The sequence below is a fragment of the Agelaius phoeniceus genome, chromosome Z (genome assembly GCF_051311805.1).
Source record: "Agelaius phoeniceus isolate bAgePho1 chromosome Z, bAgePho1.hap1, whole genome shotgun sequence".
Lineage (NCBI taxonomy): Eukaryota > Metazoa > Chordata > Aves > Passeriformes > Icteridae > Agelaius > Agelaius phoeniceus.
The window spans coordinates 1,880,202-1,899,599 of record NC_135303.1 but is presented as its reverse complement, the minus strand read 5'-3'; the positions used below and the strand labels follow the sequence as shown (position 1 = coordinate 1,899,599).

At 41.8% G+C, this 19,398-nt stretch overlaps 1 protein-coding gene across 3 annotated transcripts in view; it reads right to left on the bottom strand.

The window, feature by feature from the left end:
- The window catches only part of VCAN (versican), a 100,201-nt gene that overhangs the window by 27,203 nt on the left and 53,600 nt on the right, over nucleotides 1-19,398 (bottom strand). For all 3 annotated transcript variants that reach the window (XM_077171310.1, XM_077171311.1, XM_077171312.1), the window contains one exon: nucleotides 951-6,449. In XM_077171310.1, coding sequence (XP_077027425.1) covers nucleotides 951-6,449 — 5,499 coding nt within the window. The remainder of the gene's footprint in view (nucleotides 1-950; nucleotides 6,450-19,398) is intronic.

Sequence of the window (19,398 nt, the reverse complement as noted above, 5' to 3'; positions counted from 1 at the left end):
AAAGGTTCTGATCCCATTCAATAGGGTGCTTGTTTTAGGACTGCTTCAGTGAAAGTCACAAACATAGGGCTCTATTAAGCACCTTAATGGTGTTTTTTTGTGTGTTTGCTGTCTGTTTATCCTTCTACAGACTGGATATTTCCACAGTAAACATTTTCAAATTGCCAGCTACCTGGATTATTTGAGGAAAAAATAATAGTAAACCTATAAAATCAATCCAGTCCAGTTCTTTCCTCAGATGTATCTGGAGAAAATATGAATTGAAGTAATACTACTGGCATCCCCCACGTATTTGATGAAATGGTTCCCAACACCATCACAGAAAACAAAATACTGTGGTAAATTATGTCTAAGAAAAAGTTCTGTAATTTTTTGAGAGACTGACACTGCATCAATGACTTAAACCTACAGACAGGCTGAGAAGAAGGTCTTGGTTTTCTCTTGTGTGGAAAGCTATGTTGTAGGTCAAGAGAAGTTCAATTTTATAGAAAATTCTGATCCTAAAACATGCACTGCTGCTTTCTAGGTCGACTGCAAGATGTTAAAAACAACCCTTCACAGAAACCAATTGTGCAGGAACTATCACAAGAAAAGTCACCAGGTAAAATCATCTGTTGTAAACCAGCAAATTAAATCACTCCAGCTGATTTCCCTACCACGTAACCAACGTTACCTTCCTGCCTTTTAGAACTGGCTGGTTACCTCCAGAGTGATCCAGAGCTCCATGGTGGAAAGTCACTGGGCTTGGGGTTTCTTTTGGCAGCCCCCCATCCTCTTCCACTTTGTGGGGGCCACAGCCAGGCTGATTTCTCAGCTGGAGGGTGACGAGGTCCGTTGCCCTTTCACGCAGAGCTCTGACTGCCACACCCCTCACCAGAGCCCAGGCAACACCTTCACAAGTACCACAAACACACATAACACCACAAGGGATCACATTTTGGGGAAGTTACCTGGAATTTGCACTGCTGTGCCTTCAACTGAACCCACACTGGTGCCAATCACGAAATCTGATCCGTTCGTGACTTCCGGGAGGGAAAATGATGAAGTCACAGTTTCCACAGTGTTTGGCTCCTCAGAGCCCAGTGTTGGTGGCTCCTTTTGGTAGGGGCTGTTCCCAGGGGCAATGCTGTTGGTTGCAATGTTAGAAGAGGTGGTTGTGATCTCCCCCTGGCCAAACAAAGCCGCCTGTGTTTCTGTGCCTACATCCAAAAGCTGGGAAGGCGAGGTTAGCATAGCAACTGCTTCCTGGCCAGGTTTAAATCCTTCACTTTCAATGCTGTTGGGTGAGTCTGAAACAGTTGTGGACACGAGCCAGGGGTTCTGCCTCTCAGCATCCCTGTCTTCCTCTTGGTGGGCATTATTGACTCTCCCTGAGGAAGCTTCCACTTCTGTTGTGGTGACTTTTGGAATATCTGTGCTCGCTCTTTCTCCAAAACTCAGAAAAGCAGTAGGCAAGACATGTATTGATGGAGAATCTCCAGAAACAGCAGCTTCTTCCTCACCAGCTAAATCAGTTGCAGGGGTTTCTGTCTCCTCTGTCCCACCTGTTAGAAGCCTGCCAAACTGAGGAGTGCTGTCTGTGCTTGTGCTGTCTGAAACAGGCTCAGGAGAAAGCTCCAGCAGAGAGGATTCTGTTGTGTCAAGGAGGTCACTAGAGGGTGGTCTATATGTTGCTGTAGTATCAGAACTAACCTCTTTGAAGACTCCTCCTGATGAGTGATTGGACTGATGTGGATCCCTTGATGATGATGATGATGATGATGATGTGCTGGTAATGATTACCTCGGGGTACTCAGATACTGTGTTTGCTAAATGAACAGTTACTGAGGATTGAGGAGTTTGAGGAACAGAATAAAAAGTCACTGGATCTGTCTCCTCGAACTCTGCTGATGCTGATTTTGTGTTTGTGTACACCGTGGGACGATTCCCTGCACCCTTGGTGGGTGACACAGTTGTCAGCTGGGATGTTGGCTGTGTGGTGACAACACTCAACTCAAGCTCACCAGTTGTCAAAGCCTCTTCTGACTCACCAGTTACAACTGGTGTAAGAGAAGGAGCCACAGGCTGATTATCAGCCAGCTCTTCTTGGCCCATCCCAGAAAAGCCAGAGATTGTTTCACTTTGATCTGCTGTTACTTGGCTGTTTGCTGAAGTACTCGGCTCATAGGTGTCTTCTGTGGGGCTGGTCACAACAGGTTTGGACTCATGAGGCACCTGAGGGCTTGCCAGAGATGGCACTGTAGGAAGGAAAATGCCCAGTTCAGGGAGTTCCGTGGTGGTGAGAGTTTCTGTTGCAAAATTCATGTCATTCCCTGAACCCAAATCCATGTCACCTGAGGTTGGTCTGTGCCCAGAAGTCACCTGCTCTGTACTTGGTGGACTGGAAGTAGTCAGAGGAAGATTATCACCAGATCCAAGTGTCTCTTCTTTGGCTATGGAAAACCTGGGAGTGGAATAATATTTCTCCCCTTCAGCTGTCGTGCTATCATCATAGCCATATGTTGACTGTGTGACAGGATTTGGCATTGTCTGCACACTTATTATATCCTCAGGCATTGATTTGGAGTGATCCATGTCTATAATAGTTGTTTCTTCTGGTGGGGTTTGCAGTCGTTCTTCAATCAGGGTAATATCACCGTAAACAGAAACGTTCAATATTACACTCCTTTTGTCATCAATTATAGGAATAATTTTTTCATATAATCCAGTGTCACTTGGTAGCTCCTCTGATGAAGCTGTCTTTGGATGAGCAGCAGATGGATTTACCAAAACCTCTGTTTCTTCTGTAAAAAGGGAGACTAGTCCCGTGATTGAAGTCTGTGATCCATCTCTCGGAGCCTCTGTGGTCATCACTTTGGAATAAACAGGTCCAGGAACACTGGATGAAACATTTAGTTCCACTTTGGATACGGTGGGTATTGAGAAATGGGAAAACGTATCAGGGGAAGATGACTCTGAAACACCAACCCAGCCAGACCCTTCCCCAGAGCCCTCAGGTAACACTCTGCCCATCACTTTTGTTGCTGATGTTACAAGAGATTCCTCTGTTTCAGGACTGGGAGTTCCACTCAGTATAACAGATACAGGAGTCGTGCCACCTTTAATCAGAAAATGTGAATTTTCCTCCTGAGAAATAGCTTTAGACGTGGGTGTTGTCTTATCTGTTTCATTTTCTCCTCTCCCGTGGTCAGTTTCCTTTTCCTGTGGTTCTTCATTCGCAACAGAATAATGTGTGGTGTCTTCAGTCTCTTTAGAGATGAAGCTCTTGGAGCTGTCTTCTGCTGAAGCTGAGGAACTGGGGAACGTGGAGGTGGGGAATGGGTCTCCAGTTTCTGGCAGCAGCTCAGCTACAGCACTTGTGACTTCTTCATTGACTTCAACATTTTCTGGAGTGCTTCCTCGTTCAAAGTCCTGGGTCATGTCAGTGGAAAGTTCAGGCTCCATAGTCACAGGGTGAGAAGTTTCAGGGCTTGAGGTACTCTTGATTTTTTGGACAACAAATGGCACTACAGAAGGAAGAACAGCAAGGTCGTCTCCTGACCCCTGTCCTGAAAACAGGGGATCCCCAATGAGCTCGTTATTTGACAGTTTTTCTTCCTCAGGTGTCAGGAATGTTCTGGGAATATCTTTAGTAGGGAAAATGTTTTCCAACAGCTCTTCCTCTTGCTCTACAACTGTGACTGGAGAGCTTATGTATTTCCTTTCAGTTGTTACAGCCTCAGTTACTCTGTCATCACTAAATGGCAAAAGTATTTTTTTAACAGGTTCAGTTTCTAATTCCATTTCTTCCAGATAAGGACTGGGAGTTGGAACATTTAAAAATCCCAGATGTTCATGGCTAGTCTGTGTACTTTTAAAGAACAGGTCTGTTGTTGTTTCCTCAGAAGATTCCGTAGCTTTTGGTGAAATTTCACTTGGTGCCTCTTCCCCAGAATGTATCTCTTCCATCAAAGGAATCTTTGTAGAAAAAGTTCTCGCTGTGAGCTCATCAACAGTTTCCTCCTCAGTTCTCATGTCCCCTGCAGTCCCCATGGAGGTTACCTCATGTTCAGAACTTGTGACCTGCTCATCAGGGTCTGTAGTGAAGGCAGGATCTGGAGGTGATGTGCTGACAGCTTGTCTGTCATCCTTTTCCCACGTTTCTGGTCCCCTGGTAGGAGCAACTGATGTTTCTGCAAATGATCCAGTGGATGAGTCTGGTTCTCCAGATCCCTGGTCAGTAATTGAGAAATGACCTCCAAGTATTTCTTCCGTAGGTCCATTAGACATAAGTTTTGTGGTGCTGCTGTCATCTTTGAATTCTTCCCCAGAGCCATGCTCAATCAGGAAAATCTTGCCCAAGGAGACAGTTGAAGAACCAACTCTTGCATCTTTGCTCTCTGTAGATTCAGCTACTGCTTTTTTACTGGTGCCATGTGTCACCAAGCCCTCATGAGGGTTCTTACTGACCACAGATGCTGGAGATGATGTGGCCTCACCCGTTTCTGAATCTCCACTTTCAATTCCTGGTGCAATGTGAGATGTTATCTCTTTTACGGAACCAGATTTTATGTCAGAAGGAGCTGTGTAGGTTGGTTTTGTTTCCACATTTAGTTCTCCTGGGTTTTTGGTACTAAACATATCCAGGGACGTCTGACTTTCTACTCCAGACCCCTCTGTGAAGCTCTCTGACCAAGTACTCAAAACTGTTACTGCAGGTTCATCTGTGGGATGTTTTTCATATTCTGTTGTTGCATCCTTTGGTGAAGCATCATCTGTGCTGTAAATTTTCCCTTCATACATTTCTGTTTGTGTTTCAGCGACAGTCCTTAACAGGACTGAAGTCAAAGTAGCAGACTCGACGACAAAATCTACGTCTCCAGAACCTGGATCACTAAATGGGGAGCCAATACTTACCACTCTGCTTGTGGAACCCCCTGAAAATATGTCTGCAGGCTCTTCTGCTGATCCTTCATTTACAAAGAGCTCCTTCTCCCTCAAGAGAGGAACAGTGGTGACCTTTTTAATTTCAGAACTTATGGTACCTGGCACTGTTTTTCTGAGGGGCTCCTGACTTACAGTTCTGACTTCACTTGTAGTGCTCCCAAGTTCATTCAAATCCAAATTTTCCTCTGCAGCAGTAGCTGAATTTTGGTGACCTGCATGAACAGTGGTGTGTATTTCCTTTTCATCATCAATACTCTTTTCAGTTACAAGAGAACTGGCAAACGCTTGTTCCGTTATTAGCTCAGACACGGAGTTGGTGGCAACAGTTACTTGAGGACTTTGATCAAAAGCAGGATAAGGAGTACTTATAGCTCTGGGCAAAGCAGAGGTGATTCCTGAATCAGTTACAGAAAATTCTGTCAGCAGTGCTGTGCCCGAGCCCAAAGAAATATCTTGCATTGAAAGTGTTTCTGTTACTGCTATTTCCTCTGTCACGGCTGAAGTTACAGTGATACTATCTTTCACATCTCCAGAGCCTTCCAGCACCATAAAAGAAGCAGCACTCAGCTCAGGCTTTGCTGTATGACTTGTGTCCAGAATGTTTGCAGCAGGGGAATTTGCATTAAGTTTAAGAGTTGTTTTATAATGGTCTCCTGGAGCAGGGGTCGCCTTTTCTGAAACAAGGTCAGTTACAGCATTGTCTACTGTAGCAGGAACAAAAATTGCCTCCAGAGAAACAGTTACAGCAGAACTTTCCACAGTAAATGCATCAGGAGAAGAGGTTATTCCTGAATTTTTTTCCTCATCTTCCTTTCTTGACCCTGTCACAACTCCTAAGACCGAAGTGGGCAGATCAGATTCAGTGGAGCCATCTCCAGAGAATTCACTAGGAACCAAAAGCAGGTTTTTGCTATCTTTAGTGGAGCTCTCCTCAGTTCCCTGCCAGGTCATGGTCTCTCTGCTGTTTTGCAGAGACTGCTCGTGTGAAGAAGTGGTGGCTATTGATTTATCTGTTGTCACAACTTCAGACTCCCCGCTATAGACAGCTTCTAACATTGCAGCCCCTGAGGTTGGCTGTGTGGCCTCAAACGCCCCTATGACTTCTCCAGCTTTGCTTGGTTGGACAGTACCAGAAGCTTCAGATTCATTAATGATGAATGTGTTTGTCTCGTTTATTTGGGAAAAGGTTACATTTTTGGAATGTGCAACGCTTTCGATTTGGTCACTCCTGGCTTCCTCAGCTTTTGTGCTCTTGGGTGCACTGGTGACTTGTTGCTTCCCATTGATGAACTGCAGAGCTGGAGGGGTTGTTACATCAGTAGTATTTTCACAGTCTTCGTCTTCTTCAAACTCTGCATAGCTTGGAAAGAAAGGATCCAATATTATATATTCAGAGGAATCCTGCACAGAGTCTGAAGTACAGGGTTCAGTCTGAGCTGACTCTGCATCAATGTGGGTTTCATCTACTGCATGAGGAAGCACGTGGCGATTGAACAGATCCAAAAATTCATTCACCGGGTGATCTGCAAGAAAAGGAGAGTTTTTCATAATCCCTAAGTAACAGCAGGCACATGAAGTACAAGCAATCCATTGGAGAAGGAAAAAAAAAAAACCCAAACCAAAAAAAAACCCTGAAATTCAACAATTTGTGTGTGTTCTCCTGTTGACACAAAGTTGAACTCTGCCATGGGGTGTGACTGTCTAGTTGGAGCCCCTCTGCATATTGAACACATTGGTTTTTCAGTGCTGTTGATTGCCGCATGCCCTTGGTCCCAAACCCATGCCTGAGTTACCTGCTCCTACATTTTCAGCAAAGATGAGGAATGGACAAGATAAAAACCATTTCTCAGACCAACCTGCTGCAACTGCTTCCAGGGCTTTAGACACTAACTAACCTCTACCAATAAATGAACCCAGGCAAAGCTAAGCAAGGCGAAGTCTAAAATAAAATAAGACACAAAAAACCTCCCTCTGCATCTCCCTTTTCCCTTTAGTACAGAATAATGCAAATTACTAGGAACACCATAACACCTACATCAATCACTCTTCCCTAGGCTTGGACCCTAGGACAGTGAATAAAGTCTTGCTTTACAAAGTTGCTGCTACTTGGAATTTTAAAGCATTATGCAGCAAATAAGAAGAAATATCACAGATTCAAACATCAACTCCTACTCAGAGGGTAACATGACTGAAGTCCAGTAATTTTCTTCTGTTTACCACTAACTTTGAATGATTTACATACTCCTACGGGTTGCAAACCTCTCACAGCTTTTTTTCCTAGGTGGCCAGGCAGATAAAGAGGAAGAAAGAAGATTAAGAAGGCAAGATTTTAGCTGCAGAAAGCCTCATTAATTCCTCCAAGATTTATGATCCCAAATTCCATAGACACTTTTTAAACTTGGCCTTCCAGCACAAACATTGCTTCAAACCTTCGGTTCCAGACAATGGAAGCTATCGTAATTAAAATTAAAAAAAAAAAATTAGAAAGAAGGACACAACAGACTCAGAAACAAGCCCCAATATTTCAAGCTTGGCCAACTGACTTGAAATGGTAAACCTTGTGCTGAAATCCTATTCCATGAGCGTTTCTTTCTTCTGGATCTCTGTTTATAACCATTTTGGCCAGAGGGGATTACTTTCTTGCTGGTACAAACTGGAATGGCCAGTGGAGCTTTGCCCACATCTGCCAGGAGAGGATCTGAAGCAATTGACAGCACTCCTGCCTGAGAGCACTGTCAGCAACCGCTGCTTCCCGAAAAAATATCTGCAGTACGTGACACAGCTCAGCTCTTAAATCAAATCTCCCTCACTAAAACTATCTACAAGTCATAAAACAATGAGAACTTGAGGTGAAGTACTTCATCAATTTGAAGTAATTCCCCTACCTATGAGGATCACTTAACCTCTGTGACTACTGAGTCCTCAGAGACAGAGTCATCAGGTGATCACTCTGGAAAAGAATGTATTCAATCAAATTAAACTGACACAGAGCACTATGAAAGGTTTGTGATTCTTTGGCCTGGGCTGGCTTGTGTGTGCAAATTGACATCAATTTGGTTTTGAAAAGGTCACTGCAGCTCCGTTGAGAATTAATGTTCTAATACCTCACGCTGTGTTTACAGCTAAACTCATGAAGCATTACTGGATCTCAGCTTTGCTAAAGCTCCAGCTGAAGAATACAGAGAATAAATCACCTTCAGCATTGTTTATTTCAACTACAGTGTCAAGTCTGTACAACACTAAGCTCAGGGCTCCCAGTGCAACCAAAAAAAAGGCTGTTTTTAACCTTGTGCCTGCTTGGCTGTTGTGTATTGCTCAGAGAAGCCTGGTGTTTACCATGTGCTATGACAGCTCAGTTAGATGGCTACAGAACTGAGATTTCCTCTCTCTCCCTCACATGTGCTTGTTGGGAGTTATTTTATGCAATGCTTGTAAAGAAGGAATGCTTTTCTCCAGTAAATTAGAAATATTGAGAAGGGCTGCCCAATGCCGCAGAAGAATAAATTTTCTGCAGCCATTTACTTGAGCTCTACCAGATCTCCCTTTCAAATTTTGTGAAAAGCAGGGATTTGGTAATCTCTCCAAGACTGGCAGCATGACTTTGAGGAGCATGTCTAATAACAACCCTTTCAGAATCCATGAATTTCATCAAAAGGCCACCCTGGACACACTGAGAAACCATGTCTTCATGAAAGCAGGAGTTTCAATTCAGACAGAATTTCACACCTTCCTTTCAAATCTGTGCATGCAAAAACCCATGGGAATTCAGTCAGTGAGAGAGGAATGGCAAGGCAGAGCTGATGGGGAGCTCTGGGAGTCTCTGGTTTTTGGAAGATTCACTATAAAATAACTGCACCCACGCACAGAAATTTGAATGGCCAGGAAAGATGCCCTGTGCTGTGTGAGCAGCCAAGGAGGGATGTGCATAAACAACCTGGTATGCCATAAAGATTAATTATGATTTCACACACAGAGATTAAAACCGTGAAACAAAATGTGCAGCTTTGCACAGAAATTGTGCATTAAAATAAATAAATAAACTGTAAAGCCTGTATGGGACTGGATGGGGTGTAATTTGTAGGAGGGCACCGTGACTAACAAGTTCTGACCAACAGTGCAGAATTTTTGCAGCACTGCACACCTGGGAGTCCCTCAAATTAGTAGCTCACACTAAGTCATTTATGGTAGGCAATAAATTTAGTGAACAACATCTGTTCCAAATTCACCTAGAAGACGAATACAAATTCTTACACATGCAGAGATCTCTATCAGATCCTGCTTTTACTTTGTTAGCTTTTTCAAGATCTCACATGCCAGAACAATCCACATAAAAGAACCTTAGCAAAAGGTCTGATATTCTGATAATAAACTTTCAGGAGTTTCAGGAGGCTCTTTCATTAAATAACAAGTATCTTTGGAGGTTTTTTTTAATATTTTGTTTTTTCCAAAGAAAAAATAACGAGATTTTCAGGAGATAGCAAACAATGTAATTGATTTTTTTTTTGTTGTTTGTTTTTAATTAGAAATTCTTTTCCTTCCTACAGGTTTGATTATTCAGTGTTAGGATTCAGGTTGCTCAGGGTTAAGAGCAATGAAAAATGCTCTATAACTCCTGAGATGGCAAATAATCTACATAATGATGTGGCTCATACATCCTTGTCAACAGGGTATAAAACACTGGGATGAAAACCTACCATAAAATATTAATATAGAAGAAATATTAAAATAGAAGAAATATTTATCTGTTGAACTGGTTTGTTAGACCCTGAGGGCAGGCTCTTGTTTATTTCACACCCATTCCTGCTGCAGGTAAACACACTCACACCAAAGACTACTAAAAAAGAGACGAAACCAGGACTTTTAAGGGGAAGGATTTTGGCTATCAAATATGCTTATCAATAGCTCATGGAAAACAAGCCAAAAGGAGCCCTTTTTCAAAGAGGTGCTTTGTTACTCTGGCTCCAAGTGAAGGAAAGTGAAAACAAGTAGCTGAAAAGGAGAAAAAGCCAAGGGTTGTCAGCTCAGAGTGCCAACCCAAACAAGTCCTGGGAGAGATTTATCAGCAAAGCCTCTCTTGGAGGGAAGTGATGAGGTATGCGCTGGAATGGAGATGGAAAGGATAGTTGTATCCAGCCTGGAGTGTTTTTCTTAATCCATTTAATACATCTAGATGTTCTAAATGACCTGCAAGGAGCAGGCATCCATCTCAGTAACAGTTCCTATCTGTAAGAAGTGGAAATCCCTCTGGCTACAGGGTGATCTTAGCCTGCTACTGCACATAACCACAGAGCCACGGACCAAGGAGTCATTAATTCTCCTTGCAACCCTTCCCAATCCATCATGGCTGGTTCCAACCCACGCCAGTTTTTCAGAGGATCGCACAGAAAAGTTCCCTCCCAGTTAGTGCTGCACCAGATAATGCCTGCACACATCCAAAAAAAGTGTAACGTGCAGCAATATTTCTTTCTCTTGAAAAGACTTTTAATATTCTACAAAGAGCTTTTCCAAGACCATCTTTGAGGGGGCAGGCAGTAAAAAAGCATTTTCTCTCTCAAAATCCATCAGATAAGCATCTGAGGAAGAATTAATGGGGAATTAAATAGAAAACATGTCATGATGTTTCCCAAACTTTCGAAACACAAAATATTTCATTCAGGAGACTTATGGTTTTGTGAAGTTCCTTTCAAAATGGGGCTCTTAACATCTAATCTGGCACCCTGCAGATAATGGAATTTCACACTTCTGCAATTTGTCCACTTATTTCTTCAGAGCCACATGCTCAGATTTCTGTAATAGTACAGTTCAGTCTTTTGTAGAAGGACTAGAGGTCTGATAAAGCCATGAGACCTACATAAAATGTTCTGTGGATTTTAAATCAGGCCCTATATTTTGACAAGAATATAGCTACATAGGAAACAAAAAAGAGATTTTAGTTAGAAGTCTAAAACTATTTTGGACTCATTCTTTTGAAAGTACTTCATTGCATGATGTGACACTAACAGAAAATCCTTAATATTCACCATCAAGAATTCATAACCAGGGGACAGGTTTGCATGAAAAATCAAGAGTGTGCATAAGCCAAATTATTTCCTGCACTTGATAAGCATAACTTTCTTCAGGTTGGCTTCAATAGAGTTATATCAAGATTAAAATGTTATTAGTTATTGTTGGAGAGAGCACAGAGGAGGCTCCAGCACGGGCAGAGGGATGGAGCAGCTCTGCCGGCAGCCAAGGCGGGCACAGCTGCCATTGCTCACCTGGGCAGGAGAAGCTTTGGCCTGAGCTCAGGGTGGCCTGGCAGGGCCTGAAGGGGCTGCAGCAAAGATGGACACAGACAATTGCCAAGGGCTGCAGGGACAGCAGCCGGGCAATGGCTCCCAGTGCCAGAGGGCAGGGCTGGCTGGGATCTTGGCAATGAGGAATTGTTCCCTGGCAGGGTGGGCAGGCCCTGGCACAGGGTGCCCAGAGCAGCTGGGGCTGCCCCTGCATCCCTGGCACTGCCCAAGGCCAGGCTGGACACTGGGACACTGGGACGTGTCCCTGACATGGCAGGGGTGGTGCTGGATGGGCTTTAACTCCATCCCAACCCAAACCATTCATTTTCCTGTGGTTCTGTGAAGACATTGATGAAACACATGTATAGTTGTAAATGGCTTTAGTGAGCTGTTTCCAAACCCCTGCTCATTTTTGGGATACTCATGGGTGGGATCACAAAGGTTTCCCACCAGAGAGAGCCTATGGACAGCTAAAATCCACACTCTGCTCCACCTGGAAAACACCAAGGAGTCCTCAAAGGAGGAGAGAGTGGAGATGGTTCAAACCCTCTGAAAAACCAGCGAGGCCTCACAACTGAGTCAGGCAGAGGCTCTAGGATGAGGAAAGAGTTCAGCCACCTTTATGTCATGCCCTGATTCCCCTGAACCTCAGCTCTGCCAGCAACCTGATCCACAGCCTGCATGGATTTGAGCAGCTTTATGACCATGGCTTGCTGAAATTCTTACAGCAAGGAAAAAATAATCCAAAACCTCAACCAACTCCACAGGAATGTGTCAGTTTCATTGAGTATGTTCTGTTTTAAAAGCATGGTGAGGAAATAAAAAAGGGATTTGAAAAGCTGTGCCCAGTACAAAAAAAAACCTGAAAACCAAAACCTTTCTATTAAGTAGGGCGTTCTTTCCCCTTAAGATATTGCATTCAAATTGGAACAAAACCATTAAATTTTACAGAAATCAATCAATCTGATAACATCTTTTACACTGTTTTGCTTCTCAGAAGAGGTTTGATTTTGTTGGTGGTTTACAATGTATATTGTTCTTTTCATTTATTTTTTTTTAAATAAATAAAATATTTTGAAATACAGATATTTTCTGGTGAACCAAAATTCCAAGTGTCAGCCTTTGGAATATGCAATTCCTCTAACTTGTGCCATCTTGTAGTATCATTATCCCACCTAAGCATGGTCAAAGTGCAACAGTGCTCCAGGCATACCCCTTCTCCTCTTCAGGAAAAAGTAGAAATACTGCCAAGGAGATGGTCTAAGGCATTAAAGAAACATGGCTACTATTATACACACCTAAGCCAAAAAAATTTTTAAAAAATCCAGAAATAATTAAATTTTTTATGCTTTTAATCCTGCTACCTCACATTAACAAGACTAGTTACATGATGAGGTCTAGTAAAATCCAGGTCTTGATTACTGTTCTCTCTAAGTAAACAAAAGGTTTTATTTAGTTCACTTTAAAATGTTTCCCAGCTGGACATATATATTTCTAAAATTTTGTTAACTTTGGCTCCCTTTAAAAATCCTCAAGGACGCAAGGCAGGTTTCAATAATTTGAGGTTTGGATTGTTTTGGGGATTTTTTAACCTTCTAAATTTTGTCAAAATTTACGTTTTGCTATCGCTCTGAGAGTCAAAAGAGATTATTACATTACGCACATATGTATAAATTTGCCTTGCATAAAAGTCTCAATGATTCAGGTAAACTGCTGGGAGAAAGTAATTGCGAGGAGTGACTTTTGCACAGCTGGCTGGGTAGGAGTTGAAAGCAATTCAAGGTGGGTGGTCAGTCTTGCCTACTGAAATTCACTTATCCAGTCCGTCTGCTTTACCATATTTGGGGCTTTTCATGCAAAATCCATGAGTATCACTTTCTGGCATTTCTTTTTACAGACAGGACCCCAGGCTGGAGCTGGAGGCCACATCCAGAGGGCACCTGTGGGGAGTGGGTGTCACTCAGGGGGACATCTGCTCTGCACGGGGCTCTGGATTTGCCCTGCCAGACTCCAAAGCAGCAGACAGGATGATGCAGAAACCATGTCAGAAAGAAAGGAACTGTTTTATTATAAAAGCATATCACGGAGCCCTCTGGCAATTCCTGGTGTTTCCTTTGTTCTTCTCCCCCACACCCAACAATAAATTTGCTAAAAAGAAGCAGACTGAGTGAAATGTCAAGTTGTTAAAAATGGCAGCTTTGCCGTGAGCCCCAGCACGGGCAGGGTACAGCTCCCTGGATAAAGCCTGGATATTTGTCATGCAACATTCTGAGGGCAGCCATTCCCACTTCCTTTCTGCTCCAATATGTCACCAGCAAAACACGACTCCAGCCCACGGAGCCCTCTCCTGGGTGTGAGCATCCTTCCAATGACAACATTTCTTCTCACTGCCTACAGAGAAGACAATTCTAAAGCTCTGCGGGGCTAAACAACCCAAACCCAAGCAACTGCCGTGCAATAAATCATTTTTCTCCAGATGGAACCCAAAACAAAGCAAGGAGTCAGGCTGTATCTGACTGAGCTGGTGTGTCTGGGTGTGTACAGAGGGAAGTAGGGAAGTCCAACTCTGCAGGAAAAGCTGGTTGGGAAAGAGCATCTGCTCACCAGAATGACTTCATCCATTATTTCGTGCGTGATGTTCCATGACTGAGGTGGAAACACGGAGGTACCAATGGATTTTGGGCTTTCCTGTCCCTCTCCACCACCATCCCTTCGTTACATTTACACCCTTAATTGGGAGAACCTCAAATGTTTCTGCCATGACACAGCTGGCACAAGAAAGAACCAGCTCTGGCCCTACCACTATGGGGAGAGAGTGTCCCCTCCAGCAAGAATCAAAAAATTGATTTACCACAACACAAATTTGGGAAAAAGTCAGAATACTACACTGAGAATCTCAAGGCACATGCCCACCCTTTCACTGCACCTGTGGCTGCTCAGGGCTGAAAGGAATATTCTTTCTCCTCTTCCTTTTTCCAGTAATACTGGAAAAAGGAACCATTTGGCATCAGGGAAAAAAAAAAAACTTACAATACACTACTTAATGTGGCAGTTTGGGGAAAAAAATAGGTTGACATCATATTATTTTAGGAGTAATAAATGTTGGTTTATGTACAAGGCATGTACTAGATTTTTCTTTCTTGATTTGTCTCATGAGAGGAATTTTATGTGGCAAAAATAAAGCCAGAGAATATTTTACAGTTCGAGCTCTAAAACAGACAGTGGGGTTTGCATATGTGAGTGTGTGTGTGTGTATGAGAGGAGAAAGAGAGGAAAAAAGGAAAAGGAAAAGGAAAAGGAAAAGGAAAAGGAAAAGGAAAAGGAAAAGGAAAAGGAAAAGGAAAAGGAAAAGGAAGGATACAGAATGTCTTTTTTTCTAAGAACTGAATCTGTGATGACAATTACCCCACCTGCTGTACCCCAAAATGCTCTTTTTACAGCTATCTGGAGAAGTTTATTCTGCTTATCATGATGATTTTCTGGCATTTTGTCCCCTACTATTTCTCAAGCATTTTTTCATGTACCTCCTAAGCACACTTTTAATTTAATGCCTGCAAAAGCCCGCTGGTCACGTAGCAAGGAACCAAAATCACATTCTTTAGCTGCAGCCCCTGCTCTTTTGGGGCATAATTTTGAGCTATTAGTCATGTGGCAACACACAATCTTTGTCCCACGGCAAATATCTTTTTTAAGTTTCATTTTTCTTCATTGAAATGTGACTAATGTTTTGTTTGGGGCAAATCAGTCTTGTCCTGGGCCTTTCTGCATGTGCAAAATTGAGTTGCTACAGAAGTGGCAGTGATAGCTCAAGGTACTGCAGTATTTACATAACTTCTTAAATGCAAGTGAGTGTTAGAATTCATATTTAGAGTGAATACATACATAGATATTGATGTATGTGGCAAAAGGGTTTTTGCATATAGATCTGAGTCCTGTACTTTGCAACTATTACTCAGGATATACAGAGTGGATTCTGGAAAACTTTAATTGATTATTCTTGGTACCATCCCTTACTTCTGAAAAAAAAAAAAAATTAAAAAAAGGTGAAAATTTTGTAAATTTATCTGCAGGTGTTAATAAAATTGTTTTGGTTATAAAACACCTGAAGCAGCCTAGGGATAAAGCAGAGTTTCTCAGTTGAATCTGCATAAGTCTGTAAACTCCCCTCTGCTGCAGCTGGAGTGACACAAATGTGTCTCTACCAGACACAATTTCAAACACTGCCTACAGAACATGAGTGTTTGTTTAACCATAGAATCACATAATTTTTTCTTTCAGTAACTTTTTTCATCTCAGTTTTCTTTTCTGCTTTGTTTTGGTTTTTTTTTTTTCCCCTGGCAAAATTGGAACAATTTTTTCTGGAAAAATATTACTTTGTTTTTAGAAACACTTGGGGGTTTTTTGGAAAAGACACTTCTGTTGGACAGCACTTGAGAACAAAGGTTTTAAACCAACTACAGCTAAAAATAGATGCCTTGCTGTGGTAGTGTTACTGCACCACCAAAAATCAGCAGAGGGAGACATATTTTTGACTATAAGGTACTTTCACAAACCCCATCCTGTGCTAACATGACAATATTGCTGCAGAGTTAGTTCACACCTGGCAGGCTCTGTATGTGGTCAGAATAAACTGAAAGAAAAAAAGAAAAAAAATTGTATATAGGCCAGGAAGTCAAACAATTCAATTAAAGTGTGGACAAATACTTGCCTGAAGAACATTTTGGGTTAATCCTTGGTGCTGTCAGTTGGACCAAGTGCCCACAGCATTTCCCAAGGACTCATGAATTTTGCTTCTAATGTTCACTATTTAACTAGACATGTGACTGGAAACTCACTACAAGCCAGAGTGGTAAATACATAAGTAAGCCCGGAATCATTTTACTCACCACTTTCAAGGAAAAAAACCCAATGGTTTAGGGAAAAAATCCCACAATGAAATACCATCAAAAATCTCAGTGCTACTCTGTGTACATATAGGCACATTCTTTGCTGCTATTCTGGCAAAAAGCAACAAAAAAAATTACATCAAATATGTGGAAATTCCTTTTCTAATGCCAAAAAACCTCCCACTGAAACTATGGGATTCCTGCTTGATGAGGTGCTACATGTAAAATCCAAGAGTATGGTTTAAAGTCAAAAACTAATATTTCTTGTGCACTCCTTGAGCTAATGGTGGGGATCAGAAAGGTAATGAAGTATAGCAGAGGTAATACCTAGGCAGGCAGGGACTACTGGAAGACATTCCTGACCAGGAATGAAATTCCAACTGCTTTTCTCCTCCTCAGGAAGCTGAAAGTTTTCATACTGAATTCTCCTCATTTAAGAAAAGCAGTAATACAAGGCTTGTCAGAAAAGTCCTAATGAACTGAGCAGCTTGGGGAAAAAAAAAAAAATTACTCCATAAAGAAAGATTGATAACTTCAGCAACATGTTCCCAAAGACAAGACAAAATATTGAGCAGCCAGTCTGCACACATCCTCACTCACTTACAGCAGGAAAATATTCTGAAAGACACCAGTGGGTATTTTGTATATTATTGATCAAATTTATCACTTAATCACTTCAAAAAACAAGGAAGGTTTTAAAAGACTGGATTAGCAAGGAATAATCCACTAATTAAACTGAAAATGTGCAAAAAACCACCACTGAAAATTCTGTATTAAGGAAGTCAAAATCTGGACACATTCAGAAAAGTTTGGTACAGAAAAACACTTTCCTCAAAAAAAAAAAAAAAAAAAATTAAGTCATATTGCATCACCATGTAAAAGACAGCTCATCTTTTCTGCAGTAGGACTTTTAGGACTTTAAGGCTTTCTCCACATGTAAACAAAACTCCTAAAAGGAATTCCTGTTCTTCACAACAGAAGTATGAAAAACTACATTGTACCTATGAATAAAATTCCTTCATTTCTCTCATGAATAAACAAAGAGCTATAAGAAAGCTGGAAATGTGTAATCCCTATGTCTAGATCTGAGACGTCTCCTTGGATACAATGCAAAAAACAGCAGGGAATGTGTAGGCATCCTCTGAACAGTATTTAATGTGAGGGCACTGTTTCTTGTATCTATGGAAGTCTAGAAAGGAATGTGGAAAGAGAAATTATTGTTCTATAATAAGTCTTTCTTCAGGAAGAGCCAGCAATAGTGGCCCAAAGACCACTTGTTAATTCAGTTTTAGCTTCTTGTGAAAATTTCTGAGTATCAAGTTTCAGCTCCGTTGGATATGGGGCTGGTGGAGTTGGTTTGTTTTTGTTTTTCCTTTGTTTTGAGAAAAGGAGAAGTGCACAAAAAAAAGCTTGAATTTATTAAAATTACTTGGATATTATTTTTGCTTTCATACAAGGCATCACTGCTATTCTGCTTTAAATACAGAAGGGATGTTTTATAAGGGATGGTGTACAACCTATTTTAGGGCTTTTTAAAGAAAAGACTATTCTAATATAGAAAGACTATTCTAATATAGAAAAAAGAATATAGAAAAAAGAGACTAATATAGAAATATATTTCTAATATATATTTCTAATATATAGAAATACATTTCTAATATAGAAAAAAAGACTATTCTAATACAGAAAAAAACCCAACTGGTTTAGTTAAACAACAGATCTACCAGTTTGGACTGAACTCAAATGTGTTCTGAAGAAAAAATAATCACCTAATTACACAAATGACCCAGAATCTGCAAAGTATTGTGAGGACATTGTGATACCTACTATCCCCACATCCTCACCACAGTTCTGCTCTCAATCACCTCATTGGAATTACTGTGGTGTAATTACACTGGGGAAGATGAAATCAGGATCTGGCCACAGTTGCTCAGCGTTTAACACTTCAGTTACTCCAGGCACAGGAAGAACCTGGCCAGCTCCACAGCAGGTTTTATGAATAATACAGAGAGTCTGGTCATTCAGGATGTGAAAGTTACTCCAGTCAGACCTGCTTCCCTGGGAAATGAAGTTTAGAACGTGACAATTGATAGGGAGACAAGCTCAGCCCTCCATTAAGAAAAAAAAAAAAAAAAAGAAGAAAAAAATAAGACAATATTTTGCGTTTAATAAGGTGGGAAATGGGTCCTGCCCATGTGAGGCCACTTTTGCTGTTGCTTCAAGATCCCACCAGAAATTAATTCAGGTCAGCCTAGCTGCAAGACAGCAGCTTTCCTTACAGTAAACCTTGGTTTGAAATAGGTCCTCCAGAGAAACCATGGCTTTCAGTAGCACATACCTTTCATTTGGGGAAAAAAACAAATGGTGATTTCAGCACACAAAAGACAAAGAGAGACTTCTGCTGAAAGGGAGGAGACTAACACAATAATCAGCAAAAAAAGGCACACCAAAATTGCACCCAGCTCACGTGTGTGTACACCACAAATAGTGGTGTCCAGAGAGATTATTTGCCAGCGAGCACAAATAAAACACCTTAAAGGAGAACAGTGTGGGCACAGATGAAGAGAGATGCAGCCCTGGATGCTGCAGACTTTCAGGCTGTCCCTTGCAATGCCTGGAAGAGGCAGTGGTCACCCCAAGAGCCCCAGGGCCTGGGGCAGAGCCAGCATCTTCCCTCCCTGCAGAGCACCAGCGCATTCCCCGTCTCCCACCAAAAACGGGGGCTGAGCAAGGGGACGTGGTCATTCTCTGAGACTGAGCAGAGAAATAAAAGTATCAAGGGATAAGTGTCAGGAAGAAAAAAGGCCTATTCAGGCTAAAGACAATGCTGGCAAGAATAAACACGGGTGTAAACTGGCCAAGGAGCAATTCAGGCTAGATATTAGAATCAGGCTTAAACAGAGCCATGACGATCTTTGACAGCCCTCCAGAAGGAGCTGTGAAGACAAGAAGATTAAATGAATTTTAAGGCAAGGCCTAAGATGGACCTGAAAAGACTCTATTCTGCCTCCTTTGTTAAGGTTTATGACTATGGCTCATTACCATCCTGCATTTCATTCAAATTTCGCTTGCCCTCTCACACTGCTAAGACAGAAATATGCATGTCAGAGAATTACATGTTGAAACACAAAGGTTTGTAACCTCTTTCCATAAAAATCCACATCCACAAAGCACAAGCTCCTGCAATTTCACTCTCTTCAAAGCTGGAGGGGACAAGAAACCAGACAGAGCTGGTGTGAGTCCCAGGGTCCAACAAACACTTTGAAACATATTCACTAAAATAAAGACTTTCAAATGTCTCCAAAAAACGC